Genomic DNA, 19,938 nt, shown 5'->3' with positions numbered 1-19,938 from the left:
GGAAGCCCTGTCCCCCAATCCCCTACAACAGCCAGAACCAGCTGCCAAGGGATTAGACTCAGAACTGTTTCTGTATATTAACATTTTCTCCTGGAGACCAAAGTGAATCCTGGGGAGGGAGCACTGGCCTGGGACTCCATGAGCCATGGTTCCTATTTCCAGATTTGCCTCTAACTCTCCACATGACCTTAAGCAAGTCACCTGACCTCCCTGGTCTAGAATTTCCTTCCTGTTAAATGGGAATAATTACATATAATCATCATTGTAGCTGCCATTCACTGAGGTGTTACTCTGAGCCAGGCCCTATCCTGGATGCATCATCACATTCATCCTCAGAGTATCCTTTGAGGTAGGTACTATTGTCATTCCCATTTTCAGGAAACTGTGGAGGAACAGGAAAGTTAGAGGACATGCCCACAGTCACACAGTTAGTAAAGGTGGATCTGGCTCTCAGGACCATGTCTGTTTTTCTAAGCTTTGCACCACTGTGACATACAGTTACTTTATAAAGATCAAGGACAGTTGTAAAAATGTTTGAAAGCAAAAAAAAAAAAAAAGGGGGGGGGTGGCTGCAAAATACAAATATAAATCACAACCCCCTGGACATCACTTAAGGTATAATCCTAACCCCCTGAAGCACATTCTGTGGAATCTGTCCACAGAATCAGAGACCTCCAAAATGGGAAAGACCCTCAATTAGCCATTTTTTTTCTCCCTCCTTCCCTTTGAGCAAGAATGTCATGACTAGCCAAATTCTACAGGTGAGACCAGAAAGGTCAAGCGAGGGTGACCAACTTAGGCCCTCAGCTGGCAGGTTAGGAGGGAGACAGAACCAGGATTCCTGGCTCCTAGAAGAGGGGACAGTGATGATAAAAGGCCCATTTTTTGTCAAGGTGGAGCCCCTCCAACCAGAATTTAAACATTTTAACATAATATTCAAGCACACCTTTTCTAACCTTAAAAACAAATTTTATTTCACTACAAAGCTGGTCAATATTGAGTTCTGAATGTAGTTGGTCCTCTCTCTCCTGGCAAAGCTCTGTATCAGATAGGGCTCACAATTGCAAACAACAGAACAAATGGTGGTTAATACTGCCAGAAGAGGGTCTATACAGAAGGATACTGAGATGTGCAGGATCTGGGAGGCCTGCAGATTTAGAGGCCAACCAGCCAAGAACAATGCCTCAACCACACCTTAGAGCTGGGCCAAGAACAAAATCCTACCTTCCTACAGTGCCCTGCAAGGCCAGCCCCTCCCCCCACTCTTCTCCTGGCTCCCTGGTGCACCCGCCTCCTTCCTGCTCTGCCAGCAATCCCAACTCAGGGCTATGAACTTGGTGTTCCCTCCTCCTGGAACACAGACAATCACATTGCTTGCTCCCTGGCTTCACCCAGATTTCTGCTCAAAGACCCCCTCCTTAGAGAAGTCTTCCTGGACTAGCCTGTCACTTTAACCCCTTTCCCTGCTTGACTCTTACTCATAGCACCTACTGCTCCCAGATAGTCTATAAAGTATTGCCTGTCTCCCGGATCAGACTGCAAACTCCATGAGGGCAGGCTGTTTTGTTTGCTGCTCTAAGCCCACAGGCTGATAACTTTTAGGTGCCTAACTATTTGCTGAATACTTTATAAAGGAATAAACAAAGGAATGAATGGAAAACTTCAATACAAACCAAGTCTTCACATTCTCCTGCCTGAGCTGGAGGATTAGGGTAGCAGCAAGAGTCAACTTGTGTTGTGGCTGCAGCTGTGCTGTCACCCTGCCCGGACCTCGATATGCCCTGCAGCTCGCACTTTGGAGGGAAGACATGCCTGGGGACCTGTAGCTCCAAAACTCCCCTGACAATCTCTGCAGCTCTTGGAACTTGTCCAGACTGTTGCTGTGCAGACCATGAAGGCCTGGCTGGGTTCCTGCCCCTGCTTTCCCAGGGCCTCAGATAGGCTGGGAAGTGACTTACCCAAAGTCCCCTTTCTCCCCTAGATGGGATCAGCCCAGGGAGTGACACTAACAAAAAAATGCAGTCATGTATAGATTCAGAGGGTCACATGAGGTCAGAGTTGGGGGAAGCCTTGGTGATCCAGAGACCAGCCTGTGTTCTACAGATAACGCAGGCCAGTGCAGGGGCAGGCGTGTGTGTGGACTCTGGGGTCTGGCAGATCCAACCTCCACCAGCCATGTGATTTTGGAGAATCTTTTGAAAAGACAGTATTTGAAAAACACTGCTTTCCTCAGGTGTAAAATGGAAATAAATGTCCCTACTTTATACAGTAGGCTTGTCCTCCTGTTCAAAAGTCTTTCCTTCCTATTCTTTATGATATTTAAAGTGAAACTCCTTGGCTTGACAGTCAAATCCCACCACCACCAAAATCCAGTCAACCCAGTGTACCGGGTATGGCCCCTCTGCTCCCTGTGAAACTCCTGCTCTCACATCTGTGTACCTGTAGCCTTCTTCTTCTTCTCTCCTACCTGAGCCTACCAAAGCCCAGGGACAAGCTTCACGAAGTCTCCCCTGACATGGGCTTTTCTGGGCACTCACTGGTGTAAGTATTGCATGTTAACAGATAGGAATAAAGTTTTGACTCTCCAACCAGAATGTGGGATCCTTGAGGGCACAAGGATCAAGAGATCCTTGAGGGTCTCTTCTCTTATGATGTCCCCCCCAACCAGGCATTAAATAATACGTAAAAATTCCTGCTGACTGACTCACCTGAAGTTAGAATTCAGTTAAAATGCTCCCAAATACGACCTCTATTACCCAAGGGAAGGAAAATAAAGATATAAAAATAAATTGGAGACAAATTCAAATCATTCCTATTTCTGCATACTTGGTGTGGAAAAAAAACCCACCTCTACCTCCAGCCCGGACTTGACAAGTAAAGGAACTCCCTGAAAACAATGCATAGAATAAATCACAAGTACTAGTCTCACTTAAAGACTTCAGGAAGGAAAACACAGTTAAACTGAAAACTGTTAACTGGTGTTTAAAAAAAAAAAACACAACAAACAGCCAGGAAATGTTTTTAGGACCATGTCTCTCAGAGTCCCTTAGGGGCTGATTCACCCTTCAACATATTCTTCCCAACACCTGCTTTTACTAAAAACCAACAGCCCAACACCAGAGCTTTGTGAGTCAGAAGCAGAGTGAAACTGGACACAGAAGCACTCAGCTATAAAGCACATCACCCAGATAACAAGCAATAGCCACACTAAGTATGACTGCCCAGTGCCCTGTGGCCATGAGCGTAGGCCCTGGCGAAGCTGAACCAACATCACCCCAGACTCTCCTCCTGCATTGTTCCTCTCTCTGATCCATGCCTCCACTTCCCCCACCCACTTGCTAAATACATCTGGAAAAAGGTACTTGCACAACCCTCCACCCAAATTAATTCTACATTATTTCAAGTGAGACCTAAGGACCAATACATATTTCTTTCTTGTGTTTTTTTAAGCAAGAATATTAAAAGACAGAGCTTAGAAAACTCAAGTGATATGGAGAAGAATTAGATCTACTATCTTTTGATTTTAACCTCATATTAGATAGATAATCTTTTTGAATGCAGTTCTACATCTACACATAGAAACTGTCCCTTTAAATTTCAAACACCAACTTAGTTCTCTTCCTTTCTCAGATTTTTAAAAACAGGACTTGGTCACTACAGCTTACAGAGTCATAAAACACAGTCCACACAAAACCTGTACACAAAAATGCTCATTGCAGCATTTTTCGTAACAGCCAAAACATGGAAATAACCCAAATGTCCATCAAATGATGAATGAATAAACAAAATGTGGTATCCCCATATAATGGAATATTATTTGGCAAAGAATAGGAATGGAGTACTGACACATGCTACAACATGGATGTACCTTGAAAACATCATGCCAAGTGCAAGAAGCTAGACACAAAAGACCACATATTGTATGGTTCTATTTATATGATCCAGGATAGGCAAATCTATAGGGACACAAAGTAGATTAGTGGTTGCCAGGGGCTGGGGAAATGGGGAGATTGGGGAGGTGATAACTTAGGGGTACAGTTTCTTTTTGGGGTAATGAAAATGTTCTAAATTGACTTTGGTGATGAATGCACAATTCTGTGAACATCCTAAAAACCACTGAATTGTACATTTTAAATGGAATTGCATGGTATGAGAAATATATCTCAATAAAGCTGTTTTAAAAAAAAGAGGACATGACCTAAATATAAGACATGACACCATAAAACTCCTAGAAGAGAACACAGGCAGAAGAGTCTCTGACATAGATCGTACTGATGTTTTTGTAGGTCTCCCAGGGCAATAGAAATAAAAGCAAAAATAAACAAATGGGACCTAATCAAACATAAGCTTTTGCACAGCAAGGAAACCATAAGCAAAACAAAAAGATGACCTATGGACTGGGAGAAAATATTTGCAAATGACGCAACCAACAAGAGCTTAATTTCCAAAATATATAAACAGCTCATACAACTCAATAGCAAAGAAAAATTAACAACACAATTGAAAAATGGGCAGAAGACCTAAATAGATATTTCTCCAAAGAAGACATACATATGACCAATAGGCACATGAAAAGATGCTCATCATCGCTAATTATCAGAGAAATGTAAATCAAAACTACCAATGAGGTACCACCTCATGCTGGTCAGAATGACCATCATTAAAAAGTCTACAAATAACAAATGCTGAAGATGGGGGGGGGTAGAAAAGGGAACCCTCCTACACTGTTGGTGGGAATGTAAATTGGTGCAGCCACTATGGAAAACAGTATGGAGATTCCTCAAAAAACTAAAATAGAGTTGCCATATGATCCAGCAATCCCATTCCTGGGCATATATACAGACAAAACTATAATTCGAAAAATATATGCACCCTTATATTCATAGCAGCACTATTCACAATAGTCAAGACATGGAAGCAACCCAAATGTCCATCAACAGATGAATGGATAAAGAACATGTAGTATGTATATACAATGGAGTATTACTCAGCCATAAGGAATAAAATAATGCCATTTGCAACAACATGGATGGACCTAGAGATTATCATACTAAGAGAAGTAAGTCAGAAAGAGAAAGACAAATACCATATGATATCACCTACATGTGGAATCTAAAATACGACACAGGGCTTCCCTGGTGGCGCAGTGGTTAGGAATCCACCTGCCAATGCAGGGGACACGGGTTCGAGCCCTAGTCCAGGAAGATCCCACATGCCGCGGAGCAACTAAGCCCATGTGCCACAACTACTGAGCCTGCGTTCTAGAACCCGTGAGCCACAAACACTGAGCCCGCGTGCCACAACTACTGAAGCCCGCACGCCTAGAGCCCGTGCTCCGCAACAAGAGAAGCTACCGCAGTGAGAAACCCGCGCACCGCAATGAAGAGTAGCCCCGCTCGCCACAACTAGAGAAAACCCGCACGCAGCAACGAAGACCTAACGCAGCCAAAAATAAATAAATAAATAAATTTATAAAAAAATAAAATAAAATAAACCTTATTAAAAAAAAAAATAAAATACGACACAAATGAACATATCTACGAAACAGAAACAGACTCACAGTCATAGAAAACAGACTTGTGGTTGCCAAGGTGGAGGGGGGATGGGAGAGGGAATGACTGGGAGTTTGGGATTAGCAGATGCAAACTATTATATATAGAGTGTACTAACAACAAGGTCCTACTGTATAGCACAGGGAACTATATTCAATATCCTGTGATAAACCATAATGGAAAAGAATATGAAAAAGAAAATATATATGTATAACTGAATACATTGCTGTACTTTGCTGTACAGCAGAAATTAACACAACATTTTAAATCAACTATACTTCAATAAAATTTTTTTAAAAAGAGGACACGGAAAAAATACCCCACAATCTCAAGTTAGTGACTGTTGTTTGTGAGAGTGACTATTGTATAAGTCTATCAGTTTGAAACATCCAGAATTAATGTGTCCTTGAGGCTATTTGTCCTGAGTGGCCTGAGAATAAGTGCCCCAAAGCAGTGCTCAGAAAGGTCCCACAGAACAAAGGACAGCTTTTCTTTCACTGACCACAGTTTTAACTGTAATATTTTAAAACATTCAGATATCAGCAGGTACTTATGAGTGACCTGGTTTATAAAATAGTTGATTTTGACAATTTAGACTTGGGTTGCATCAGTTACTAGAACTAGGCTGAGACAGAGTTATGCTCAGGGAGTTTAGGGTTTGTCAGTGTCTTCATCCTCAAACAAGTCACCGAACCTCCTGGGTACAGAGGAATTTTCAAATTTTTGAAATCAAACTTTTCCAATTTATGGAGGTTACAGGTTCTTCAAATGAAAAATTAAACTATCTTGCATCAATTGGTACACATAATGATGCACATAAGGCAAACAGTAATAAAGGCAAATTTTACCACTGTGTGCCAACAGTTCAGGTTAAATAAAATAAGAAAGAAAAATAATATTGTGTAAAATTAGGATAGTAAATTTAGAGATGGGGGTTGTTTGGGAATTATAATGTGGTTTCCCATTAAGTTCACTTTGTTCCTTTTTCAGTCTACAAGAACAAATATAATTCATCTTCTACCCATAGGTGGTCAGCCTAATTTTCTGATAAGAGGGAAGAGCTACAGAGACCTTGGGCTACCCCTCTGGCTTGCTACATTTTAGCTCTGTAAGTAATCTAATCTCTGAGTCTTGGTTTCCATATTTGTAACAAAAGAATTATATCACCTATTTGACCAAGTTTTTGTGGAGATTGAATAAGATGTAAACTGTGGAGCATGGTGCCTAATGCACAGAGGCTTGTGGCAAAGCTGGCACAGGCTGGGTGAAGGTGGGGATCATCAAGTTCCTCGCAGAGAAAGACTTGGGACACTGAGGGAAGATGTCAGAGAAACTTTGTCAGGCAGGGCCCTAAAGGGTTGCAGGTAAGGGAAGGACACCACCAAACCTAGAAGATGCTGATAATCAAGGAAGGCTTTTGCTAGACCCCTCATTAGAATGCCAAGAAGTGGTGTAGTTGCCCTTAGCATTAAGGACAGAAAGTACCCTTATTCCCAAATATAAAACTTAGAATTAGTGTCTATTGAGGGTAAAGCTAACAAATAGGATTGGAACAGAATATAAACAATCTCCACTCAAACTGCTCAGATTACAACACTGATGGGGAGTCTTAGGATCGATAAACTAGAGCTGTGAAATTACCAGCTGTGGGATGAGAGGGAAGATCAGATGCAGAAGCCCTCCAAGGGGGCTGCAAAGTCAGGGCAAGCAGACAGAAACCCTGGGCCCTGCTGGGCCAGGGATGGCTCTCCAGCAGTACACGAACAGTCCACCCTATGAGCAACTGGAGGAAGGCCAACAAAGTCCACGCAAAGAACACCTCATATTTCTGGCTTACCACACACTTGTTGAATTAAAGGGACTGTCTGGGTGGGTACCACCTCCTAGGATGACAAAAGGGGACAGGTCCAAGGAGCAGAAGGGAAGGGACACCACACTCACACTGCAGAGGATGGCCCCCTTGCCCTGCATCCCCTCTTCAACATTCTAGTAATACTTCTGGTTTCACTGCTATTGTTTTTTTGTTTTTATAAACAAACTGTGAAAATCAACAAACTACCTCAACATCAAACATGTGTCATTTGCACCAATTCTTACACACACACACACAAAAACCAAATAATGTAGAACAAATAAGAGAAAACTCTGGTCAACCTCTAAGCTCACCCATGGCTGGTGGCTGGCATTCTTGTCCTCAGGAGGAGGGAGTCCATTTTCTTGTTTCTCGGCGGCCTCACGACTGCCTGCAGTGCAGGGAAGTCCAGGGCCTGCTGCCATCTGCAGGCAAAACAGAAAAAACACAAGTTATGGCTCAAATCACCCACCTGAAGCCCCCAACCTGGGCCTGTCCCCAGGCAGCTGGAAGACCTGGGTCCTGTCCGGGTGTAAGAAACAGGAGAACTCACTCAGTTCTGTGTTTGGGACCCCACCACAGAGCTGTGACAGACATAGTAGAAGTTCTAAATGATCAAGGGCTCAAGTATTTTTTTTTTTTTTAATAAATTTATTTATTTATTTATTTTTGGCTGCATTGGGTCTCTGTTGCTGCACGCTGGCTTTCTCTAGTTGCGGTAAGCGGGGGCTACTCTTCGTTGCGGTGCACGGGCTTCTCATTATGGCGGCTTCTCTTGCTGCAGAGCACGGGCTCTAGAGTGCAGGGTCAGTAGTTGCGGCACACGGGCTTAGTTGCTCTGTAGCATGTGGGATCTTCCCAGACCAGGGCTCTAACCCGTGTCCCCTGCATTGGCAGGCGGATTCTCAACCACTGCGCCACCAGGGAAGTCCTCAAGTATTTCTTAACAACAGCAGCAAACCCTTACACATGTGCCAGACATTGCTCTGAATGACTTACATTTATTAACTCATTTAATCCTCATAGAAATAGGTGAGGGACTTCCCTGCTGGCACAGTGGATAAGACTCCTCGCTCCCAGTGCAGGGGGCCCGGGTTCGATCCCTGGTCAGGGAACTAGATCCCATATGCATGCCACAACTAAGAGTTCACATGCCACAAATAAGGAGTTGGTGAGCCACAACTAAGGAGCCCTGGAGCCACAACTAAGGACCCAGCAAGCTGCAACTAAGGAGCCCACCTGCCTCAACTAAAACCCAGTGCAACCATAAATAAATAAATAAATAGTTTTTAAAAAATAGGTGAATGTTTTAGGAGGTCTCTGCCAATTTGCCTGATTATTGAGTTAGGCTGAATAATTAAAATGAAAACCTTCATAAAACCTGATTTCAAAGAAGGGTCAAATATGAAAACTCTGTGAGAGATTCTGAGCATCCTCCAGATCAGTCATTCCCTGAATATTTATCAAGTGCCTGTTATGGACCAGACACTGCTCTAGAACCTGGGAATAGCGGCATGGACACAAAAGACAAAGTCCCTGCTCTCACAGAGCTTCCATTCTGGTGGAGGGGGGCCACAACAGAAGAGGTGATAAATGTTGTACAGAAGAAAAAGCAGGGTAAAGGGGATAGAGAGTGATGACAATGCTGCTAATATTCATTCATTTATTCATTCGTTTCCAAGTGCTTATTAACCATCTACCACAAGTAGGCACTATGCTGGGATGCAATGATGGGCCAAAAATAGACATGGCCCCTGCCTGTAAGGGTTACTTACTCACACAGGAGAAGCATATGATCACCTAAATAAATGCAAAGATGTTAACTCATGGTAGGTGTGATAGCAGAATGGCACAGGTCCCAAAGAGAGCATCCTAGGGAGCTCAGAAGCCTGGGATGGAGTGGGAGGAGGACAAGCATCCTTGGTAAAAAGCAGACCATGTGCAAAGGCTGGATCACAGACAACAAACCAGAGGCAGAGTGGGGAGAGAGGAGGCAGATGGAGGTGGAGAAGGGATGTGGGCTCTTGCACAGCACTCCCAGCCACAAGATGTCCTTATCCTCTAAGAACTGGAGCACCACACAAGGGCCTTAGGCAGAGGAGTAAGATGGTTGGATGCGTGTGTTTTTAAAAGATTACACTATGTGGTAGGCTGAATAATGGCCCCGCCAAAGATGATGATGTCTGAATCCCCGGAAGCTATGAATATATCTCCTTACATGACAAAAAGGACATTGCAGATGTGATTAGGTTAAGGATCTCGAAATGGGGAGATTATCCAGGTGGGCCCAATGTAATCACAAGTGTCCTTATAAGAGGGACACAAAGAGAGATTCAACTACAGATGAGTGTCAGAGTGATGCAGTGTGAGAAAGCCTTGTTAGTTTTAAAGGTGGAGGAAGGGTCCATGAGCCAAGGAATGCAGGAAGCCTCCAGAAGCTGGAAAAGTCAACAAAATGATTCTCCTCCAGTCTTCAGAAGGAAAAGAGCCCTTCTGAAACCTTCAGAACTGTAAAATAATAAATTTGGATTGTTTCAAGCTACTAATTTTGTGTTCGTTTGTTACAGCAAAAACAGGAGACTAATACACGCTGGTTTTTGTAAAACACAGGCTAGAGGTTATGGGAAGGGGAGGCAGGGACCAGCTGGAGGTCACTGTGTCATCCAGACAAGAGATGTGAGAGCTTGAACCACAGCGGTGGCAGTGAGGTGGAGAGGAGCTGAAGGACCCCAGGAGGGGAGGAGTCGGCCAGTCAAGTTCCAGACATTATTGGAATGCAGCAGCAGGCCTTCTTTAGGCTCAGGACCTGCCTGGCTCACCCTGGGCAGCGCCTACCACCCTTTGTAGAAGGAGGAAGCTTGCACTAGGGCTGTAAGACCACCTCCAAATAGAGACACCATTTGCTTACTTAACAGGGACCTGCCAACCCCTTTCCCACAAAGGAGTCCAGGGATTTCCAGGAACACGCTCTAAGAACTAACACTCTTGGAATTTCTACTAGGAAAAAAGTAGCAATTGTTTCTGCCAAGCATTAGGCCTTGCAGTGAACTTTTTTTTCTTCCTAAGGGAGATTTTGTAATCCTGGAAAGGAGGCGTCTAAATTTAAATATACCTATCTTCAACCCAGGTGAAACAGAACCATGATTATATGTAACATGTAGAAATTTCATGGTCAGTAGCATAATGCAAAAGTTAAAGAAAGATAATAAAGGAGAAACTAGGAGACCCTCTCTCAGCATTTCCTCCATTGCTATTTAATGATTCAGACCTGCTGAAAAAGTGGGATCCTAATTTGGTCCAGCCTAAAAGGGCTATTGAGAAGAAGAGGGAATAAAAATTATTTCAAAGAATTTTAGATATATTCTATTTTACTCCAAAAGTATAAATATATACCCACCAAGACAAGTACCTTGGAGGATACTGAAGGGTGACAAGAAAGTCTTGTCATCCTCCCATGGCTTTGCAGGAGGCCACAGGGACCTAACTGGATTCTAGGAGCATATAAGGACCCAGGAATGCCTGCAGATGGCAAAATACCAGGCAGTCCTGTTAAGGTTAGGACACGTTAATTTAAAAATAGTTATATGTTTAAATTGTTTTTCTGTTGACAAAAGTGACATGTTTATTAGTGGAAAACACAAAAATTTCCTGTACTCCCAACAGTCCAGAGATAACTTATCTGTAAATATTTCTTCCAATTTTTCACACACAAACACACACACAGGCATACACACATACACACTTTCTTTTTAACAACATTAGGATACTGTGTATATTTTTCTTTTGCAACCAGCTTTGTTTTATCTAACAGTATATAATTTTTCCATGTCATTAGATATACTTTAATAGTTGGCACTATTCTATCACTATTTCCCATGGTATCAAAATCACTTAACTAATCCCTTATAGGTAGACAACGGAGCGGTTTCTAACTTTATGATAACGGAAGTCACACTGGGAGGAACAGCCCCATATATAAGAACACCTCCCCATTTAAAATCTGTGTCTGAAGCTCAGATTATTTCTTAGGGTTGTGTTTCACACCTTTCAGTCATCCATACATCAACATTATTATTTCGCCATAATTAAATGCCATCTGTACTGTACTTAACATTTCTCTTTAAATCAACTCATTTTTGCCCTTAAATAAAAGTGTTTTAAAAGCAAACTTTATTTACTATTGTAAATGGAAAACCAGCATCAAATGTCATAAATGAAGGCAGTCACAATAAATAAATACAATGGAAAACACAACAGTGTCATGAAAATACAGTTGATATTGCTATCCCTTTGCTCATCCTTTTATATCAAGTGGGAGATTAGGAAGGCTTAACAAGGTGTTAAAGACATACTAGCACCAAGCTGAGATTTTTCTCCTTCCCTTGATCAGAAGATTGGAAAGGAATTGACCAGAGGAATAACTTTCTTACCATGGGAGTCAGTGTTAGATGCTGCTGCAAATGTATCCCACCTAGAATTACCCTGCACCACCTGAAATAAGCCCAAAGGCAAACATGTTTTAGGATACATGCTGAAAGTAGAATTACTGGGATAAAATGTATGGACACTTTAAAAAGGTTTTGATAAACTCCATCTAAGTTAGTTTTACCATAGTTTTACTATGAGAGTGCCCACTTTACTTCATCCTCAGATACTGTTATAAACAAAAATGTTAAAACGTTAAGCTTTTTAGGGTAAGATATTAAGCAGCTGAATTTTCAAAGCTATTTTCATACTCCTCCAGCCAGTTTCTGACCCTGGGGAGGGCAATTATATGAACCTTCAGCTAGTGGTAAATTTACACAAACTGATATTGCACTTGGTTTAACCAAGCTAAAGTAAACTCAGTAAAACATGAGGAAGTGACTTTAGCATTTGCAAATATTTTATAATGCTTTTGTGCTGGCAAAGGTCAAATGAGGATCAGAATAGCATGGATTCCAAAGAATACTTTTGAGAAATAAGAGACCCAGAGAGGCATTACTCCTGAGACACAAATCACTAAAAATTTTCAGTAAGTCAATGAAAACTCTAAAATAAACATGTGTTTAAGCCTTCCTATCTTGGTGCAATGAGCAACTGCACAAATAGGTTACAGATTAATGCAATTGTTAAGACTTCTAAAATAGAAAAATAAAAGTGTATTTTGAAGCATGAAGAGTTAATAACAATAGGAAGCTTCCAGATTATTTCAATAATTCTTAGGCAGACATGTGTGTATGTGCCTGTGGGAGAGGAGAATTAAAAACATGCTAAAAAGTTTCTTATGTTTGAAATGAAGTTGGACATTCTGATTAATTTTTAGCATTTATAGGAAAATATGTTTACCTATGCTTAGAACTTAATGAGGGCTCCTAATAGGATACAGAATTCCAAGTCACTAAATGAAATGAAGGAAGGAAGGAATGGGGACAAAGACACCTTGATGATTCCGGAAGACATCATAAGAAAAAAAAAAAGAATATATAAATAACACAACTCAATAACAAAAGACAATCAAATTTTCCAAATAGATCTGAATAGACATTATTCCAAAGAAGATATACAAATGGCTAATAAGCATATTAAAAGATGCTCAATATCATTAACCATCTGGAAAGTGCAAATTAAAACCACAATGAGCTAGAAATTTACACCTGCTAGGATGGCTGTAATCAAAAATATAGACAAGTGTTGGTGAGGATGTAGACAAATTGAAACACTCATGCACTGCTAGTAGGACTGTAAAATGTTGCAGCTACTTTGGAAGTTTAAACATAGACACGCCATATGATCCAGCAATGCCACTTCTAGGTATATACCCAAGAGACATGAAAATATATGTTTACACAAAAATTTGTACATGAATGTTCATAGAAGCATTATTAGTAATAGCCAAAAAGCAGAAACAATCTAAGTGTCCCTCAACTGATGAATGGATAAACAAAATGCAGTATATCCACATGATGGAATATACTGGGCAATAAAAAGGAACAAACTGGTGGTGCAGTGGTTAAGAATCCGCCTGCCAATGCAGGGGACATGGGTTCGAGCCTTGGTCCGGGAAGATCCCACATGCCACGGAGCAACTAAGCCCGTGCACCACAACTACTAAGCTTATGCTCTAGAGCCCAGGAGCCACAACTACTGAGCCTGCGTGCTACAACTACTGAAGCCCGCGTGCCTAGAGCCTGTGCTCTGCAACGAGAAGCCACCGCAATGAGAAGCCTGCGCACCGCAATGAAGAGTAGGCCCCACTCGCCACAACTAGAGAAAGCCCGCGTGCAGCAACGAAGACCCAATGCAGCCAAAAATTTAAAAAAAAAAAAAAAGGAACAAACTACTGATACATGCTGTAGTGTGGCTAAACCTCCAAAACACTATGCTAAGTGTATGAAGCCAGTCACAACAAACCACATGCTGTTACAATCCCATTTATATGAAATGTCCAGAAATAGGCAAGTATATAGAGACAGAAAGTAGATTAGTGCTTGCCTAGGGCTGGGGAGGGGAATATTAAGGGATACTGGAGAATGACTGCTAATGGAGTAATAAAAATGTTCTAAAATTAGATTATGGTGATGGTTACACCCTCTAAATATATCACAAACCACTGAATTGTATCCTTTTAATGGGTGAATTTTATGGTATGTAAATTATATCTTAATAAAGTTGTTAATAATAATAACAAGGAGACCATAAATGAAGCTAACAGATAGGAGACCAGACTAGGGGAAGATTTACAACATTGACATTTCACGAAGGATTAACATTTTAGTGAGCATACCAATATATAAGGATCAAAATGAAAACCAGATAGAAAATATCAGAAACCTAGAAGAAGAGTAATGAGACAAATAGGCAATTCACAAATGGCAAAACAACATGATGAGATGCTCAATTAAAACAGAAATGGAGTACTGCTTTAACCTACTAGTTTGACAAAAAATTAGTAAATTAGATAATAATAAGTGCTGGCAGATGTTGGAAAAGGGACTCTTCATGGACTCCTGGTAGGAGGAAACTGATGAAGCCATTCTGCAGCACAAAGTAGCAGTTTTTAGTAAAAGACATCATACAAGTATCCCAGAATTAGCGATCTCATACCTATCTATGGATCTATCTATCTCAGAGAAATTCTTGCCGGAGAACACACGGAGACACTGGAAAGGATATCTGGTGCAGCACTGTTTGTGGAAGCAAGGAGTTGGAGTCCACTTAATGTCTATTTCCAGGGGACTAGTTAAGTACTTGTGGTGTACACTCTTGATAGAAAATTATGCAACAGCCAGGATTAATGAATCAGACTTACATATATCAATATGGTTCGACTTAAAAACATAATGCTGAGGGAAACAAAGAAACAGTATGAGATTTATAGCACAGCAGTATTTATTTAGATAAGTACAACAAAAGCAAAACATGACATACATTTCAAAGATACACATTTTCTGAGAAGATATTAGGAAAGGTAGTTTGTAAGAACAAACAAATATGCCACCATGGCCGCCTAAGTGTGCGTGCATGGGAAGGAGCATATTGAGAAATGGAGGATAAAAGGAGGAAATAACGAAATAAAACAAAATGACAGACTCTAAATGGACCAAGGGTTATAGTGTGCCATGACTGAAGAGTATGAGTAATTCAATTCTGAAGGCCTGAGATCCTAAGGAAAATAAAATCCCATGCATTATTTTCTTGTGAAAAATGTAATAAAGTACATCACATGCTGGTAGCTAAACCAATGAATAATAAAACCACGAGAAAAGAAGGTAGTAGGGAAGGCTTGCTCGGTCTTTAGCGGATTCATTCGGTTTTCAGGAACATGGAAGCAAGAACCTGGGGTGGTGAAAATGCTGTGGATGGTGTCCACTACAACCCTCTCCCTCTCCGCCCGCAGACAGAAGAGAGGAAAGGGAGAGAACCATACATTACAGCTTAAATTTAGTTAACAGAAGAGAGAAGAGACATTAACAAATTCCAAAGAAAAGGAATAGCTCGTTGAAAGTACATCACAAAATCAAAGAATCTGATTTTCTGGCTCATGATAAAGGTGGTATTTTCTAAAAGCAATAAATATTCACCACCACCCTGAAGGGGTTACAGAGGGGGAACTCCTGTTTTAAAAATTAGGACCTTAATCTTTTGTCAAGGCTGTTTTCAAAGTTAAGGTTGTTCAAGTGTTCTTTCAGTAATGGACCTTATGATCAGATCCATGTGATTAGGCTGAGACAAAAGTTGAGTAAAAGGGGGGTGTTCTTGGTATTGCCTACAAAACCCGTCATCACTCAAATGTAAGTCAAGTGCCTGCAGATTTAGTCACTTTACTCCTAACACTTAGGGTCTTCTCCCATCTACACAACTGGTCTTGTGGGCACCCTGCATATATATTTTCTCTTGCCAGGGAATGGGAGACACGCATGTCTCCATAGCCTTGAGGTGGAGCCCAATTTTGAGCTGGCATGACCAAGGGCAAAGACCTGGGCATTCATCTTTCACCCTTCTGCTGGTGGACAGAGTGGACAGAAAGTGTGCTGTCTGGGATGGACTGAGTCCCCGAGTGCATCCACCCCTGACCATTTCTGCCAGCCCTGGGGTTGGGGCCCCTGCAGAGTCAGCCCCTGTTTTCACCTGGGCAGAGCCTTGGGGAGGGAGCGGCATCCTGGCCTAGGTACTCTCCATGCCTACGACCAAGAGAGATGAGCTGCAAGCTCGCCAGCTCAGGGAACACCTGAAAGGCACCCCAGGTGCGCCCAAGTACACCAGATCTGAAAAACGTAGCCAAACAAGCCAGGTATGGGGCTGCGTGCCCAAGCAAAGGAGTTTGATAGAGGTAAGAAGGCGTAAATTATGAATTCCTCCCTGCTGGGCTCAGGTGAGACACTCTGCTCAGCATTTTACATACATCCTCCCACTTTGATTTTTACAGAAACTCGGTGGAGGCGCGGGGGGGGGGAGGGGATTTGGGGGGCCTTCTACAAAAAGAAAACGTGCGCTGGGAGCGGTGGCCTGGCTAGCCCCCGCCCCACCTCGACCCCAGGCAGCCAGATCCTTGGCGCGTTTGTCCGAGCCCCCCGCCACCCCGCCCTGGGCTTCCAGCCCTGCCTGGAGAATCAGAGCCACAAGAGCCCAGCGGTACCGCATCTCAGGCCCTCCCAGCCCCACCGCAGGAACCCCCGGCCACGCCGGCCCTCGCCCAACGTCCGCCTGGCGTCCCGCCCGCGCGGTCCGCAAGGAGGAGCCCGCGAGGCGACCACGAAAGGGCTGCGCTTACCTCGCCGGGCGCGGGCTGCGGCCCCAGCTTGCCAGCCCCAAGCCCACCGCCCCGCACCCTGCGCCCCTCGCCCCGACGGCTGATACGCCGGCTGTTGGACACCGCCACTTTCATTTTCCTCAACACTCTCGGCAGGAAAGCGAAAGCGAAAGCGAAAGCGGCCGAGAGGCGGGCTTGAGCCCGAGCGCGCGGTGAACGCGGAGCGCGGGCCGGCAGCCAGAGGCAGGGCCCCGGGCCTCGGGTCTGCACGCGGCCGTCCGGGCGGCGTTCGGCTGGAGCCGCGTCCACCCGAGACGCCGCTAACCAGCCCGTTGCGCACGTCGCGGCCGCGCATTGCGCCCTCGCCCGGCTACGCGGCCTACGGCGCCTCGATCCCCCCGGGCTGCTTTCTCATCTGCCCTTCATTTAGCGCCCGCCCGGGCCTCGCAGCTGGAGGCGGGCCCGGGACCTGACTGCCGGCGGTGCTTCGTGGGTTTCTGGCCTGAGCAGCGGGTGCTGGCCTGGGCGTTTGGGGGCAAGCCTCTGAGGGGTCCCGGTGGGAGGTGCTCCGGTGGGAGGTACTGAGGGAACTGCTGCAGGTTTCGCTCGCAGACCCCAGGGGTTCGGCGCTCCCCAGCCCAGGCATGCGCACTGGTCCCTCTGCCCAGCTTGGGGCACAGGCACCGCTGACAGCCCGTTCCTGACCACGAGGTACCAGGCTCTTCATCCTGGGTCAGCGGAGAACTAAAAGTCAATGATGTCGGTGAAATGAGGGGCGCTTCGTTTGATAAGAAAAACTGGAACAGCAAGTTTAAGGTTTGGAATCCCTGGTCTGAGTGGTGCCCATCAATACCCGAGGATTTAGAGATTCCAGGTTAAAGCCCTGACTCTGGCACTTGTTGGCTGTGTGATTTGGAGCAAAATATTTACTCCCTTAGCTTTAGTTTCTTCTCCTGTAGGATGGGGATAATAACCATACCTACCTCAGGGTTGTGTGAATTAAATGAAACGATATAAGGGAGAAAATATTTGGTATTTTCTATTAGGCTGTAGGTGGGTTCTTTGAGGGCAGCGACCAAGTCATTGTTTTTCTGGATGCTTGGTAGACATTCTCTAATGGTCAGTTGATAAAAGGATAGTTTTCAAAGTTCGAACTGTGTTATCTTCACTTAGAAGAACTGGAGGTGGGGGGATGGGGAGGGCACTGCAGTCTTTTTGGAAGGCACCTCACACTTAGCCTGACAATTAACCCCTATAATTATGCCACTGCTACAAAGTTTGACAGAAGTCTCTACAGCTGTGTCCAGCATCAGCCACTGACAGCTGAAAAATACTTTTGTAAGCACTTCTGTAGAAACCGAAAAACACTATCAAGACTCCATACCCAAAAAACAATTTGCCATGTGTTTCTATGTTATTTTTTGTCTTAGAGCAGTGTGGTAACTGGAGCAGAAAAACAAAACAAACTGCTTAATCTGCCAGAGTCACTTTGGTTTGCCTGTTTGTAATTTGGGCACATTCCCTGCGTGATGGAGGCCTTGATCTGTGACTGATGTTGTGGCTTTTCATGTGTCCTTGCAGTGTTTCCCTCAAGAGCAGGTGGGGCAGTGGGGCAGGCCAAAGGATGACCTTAGAAAAACATGTTTCCCCCTCCAGAAGATGCTGCTTTTGGTCTGTGGTATGAAACAAAAAGAAAAAAAAAAAAATCAAGGCAAGCCTTGGAGCCTGTTCCTTGTTACAGGACAATAATTCTTGACTCTGTGAGAGCAAAGTAGAGCTAAAGCTACATCAAAAGTATGTCTGGGAGATGAGGGGCAAGAAAAGAGAAAAAAAAGTCACAAGAAGATAAAGCCAAATCCTGGTTACGTTTTATAGATGTTACACATGGGAACAGAGAGGTGCCAGGAGGTGATGGCTAGCCTGGAGTCTTGGTGATTTCCCAAGGTCTAGATTTGGTCTTCAACCTTGTGGGGTCAAAAATTTCACCTTTCAGTGTTCCAGTGTTGGTTAAAAATCAGCGAAGTGTAAAATCAGGATGCAAACTTATTGATTTCATTAACTATTTGCTAGACTCTATGTTAAGTGCATTACATACATTGCCTCATTTAATTCTCTCTACAGTCCTATAGTGCCTTGCGATCTTTTTTCAGTTGGGGGAAAAAAATGAAGGAAATCCCCAAGGTCACACAGTTAATATGTATATAAGTGGTAGAGTCAGGGTTCAAATAAAGGCTGATTCCAAAACCTGGAGCTTAACTATTCCTGTTAGAAGCAAAACCGCCCAGAACACCAGACTCTAGAGTCTGCCTGATGAATGCACTCTCTTGGAACTGTGCAATTTGGAGCCTAATTGTCAGAAAGTGGCTTAGCGAGCTTGAAATAGAATCGGAAGAGTGAATTATCTGCCTTAAATGTTTAATGATATCAGCCTTGGGTAGCCTGCTGTGTCTTCTTCCACAGCAAAGGTCGAATGACCTGCTGGGGGCACTGGGCGCTCATTCCTCCTGGCCTGGTTGGCCCTTCTCCTTGGGATGGTGCCTGATCGACACTCACATCTTTTTATTATGCTACACAGGCTGCTCCTTCTCAGATGGACACATTTCTTTTTTAGATAAAGTAAGGCCTTACTGAATAACAGTACTGTTAAGCCTTGTAAGTCCTGGAGTCCTTATTTCTCTTTATGGAAGCATATCTTTGCTCTGATTGACTTGATTTTGTATCCCAATTCTTTGAGGCCAACTCACTTTCTTTTCTTTCTTACCCTCCCTGACCTTCTAAATCTAGAATACAGTCTTATGCAATAGCAAGTTCTGCAGCAAGCACTTTATCCAGGCCTGTAGTGCTCATCAATGAAGACCTGAAAACCCAAGTCTAAGGCTAGCCCTCAAAAACTTTATCATGGGCAGAGAGTGGGGAAGGGGGTGGGGTGGAGGAGATGAGGCAACACAGCTAGAGAACAGTATAAATGGAAAGAAATGGTTAGAAAAGAAAACACCTGGTGTGATTCAAATAAAAAGGAAAAAAATAAAAAAACTCTTTTAGATACTTCATTCATTCAACAAATATTTTGTGGCAACTGCAAAATGTAGCCACTCTGCTAATCCTGGGGATTCAATAATGAGTGAAAATAGACACAGTCTCTGCCCTCAGGAAACACACTTTAGTGATGTAGTCAGACAACCAAATAATCAGTCAATTATAGAATACTATCCTAAATGTTACAAAGGGCATTTCATTCTATGAGAAGGATTTTAACTTCCCGGGGTGGGGTGGGGGCAGGGTCCAAGAAGACTTCTCAGAAG

General features: G+C 43.4%; 1 protein-coding gene across 1 annotated transcript in view; it reads right to left on the bottom strand.

Moving 5' to 3' along the window:
- RAD50 (RAD50 double strand break repair protein) overlaps nt 1–16,805 on the bottom strand; it is a 244,957-nt gene extending 228,152 nt beyond the window's left edge. The window contains exons 1-2 of the mRNA XM_061189584.1: nt 16,658–16,805; nt 7,719–7,829 (exon numbers count right to left, since the gene is read on the bottom strand). Coding sequence (XP_061045567.1) covers nt 7,719–7,829; nt 16,658–16,771 — 225 coding nt within the window. The 5' untranslated portion in view covers nt 16,772–16,805. The remainder of the gene's footprint in view (nt 1–7,718; nt 7,830–16,657) is intronic.
- Between the last annotated feature and the right edge of the window lie 3,133 nt (nt 16,806–19,938).

This window comes from Eubalaena glacialis, chromosome 4, assembly GCF_028564815.1.
Source record: "Eubalaena glacialis isolate mEubGla1 chromosome 4, mEubGla1.1.hap2.+ XY, whole genome shotgun sequence".
NCBI lineage: Eukaryota > Metazoa > Chordata > Mammalia > Artiodactyla > Balaenidae > Eubalaena > Eubalaena glacialis.
The sequence above is the reverse complement of the archived record's forward strand: the minus strand, read 5'-3'. Positions and strand labels throughout refer to the sequence as shown.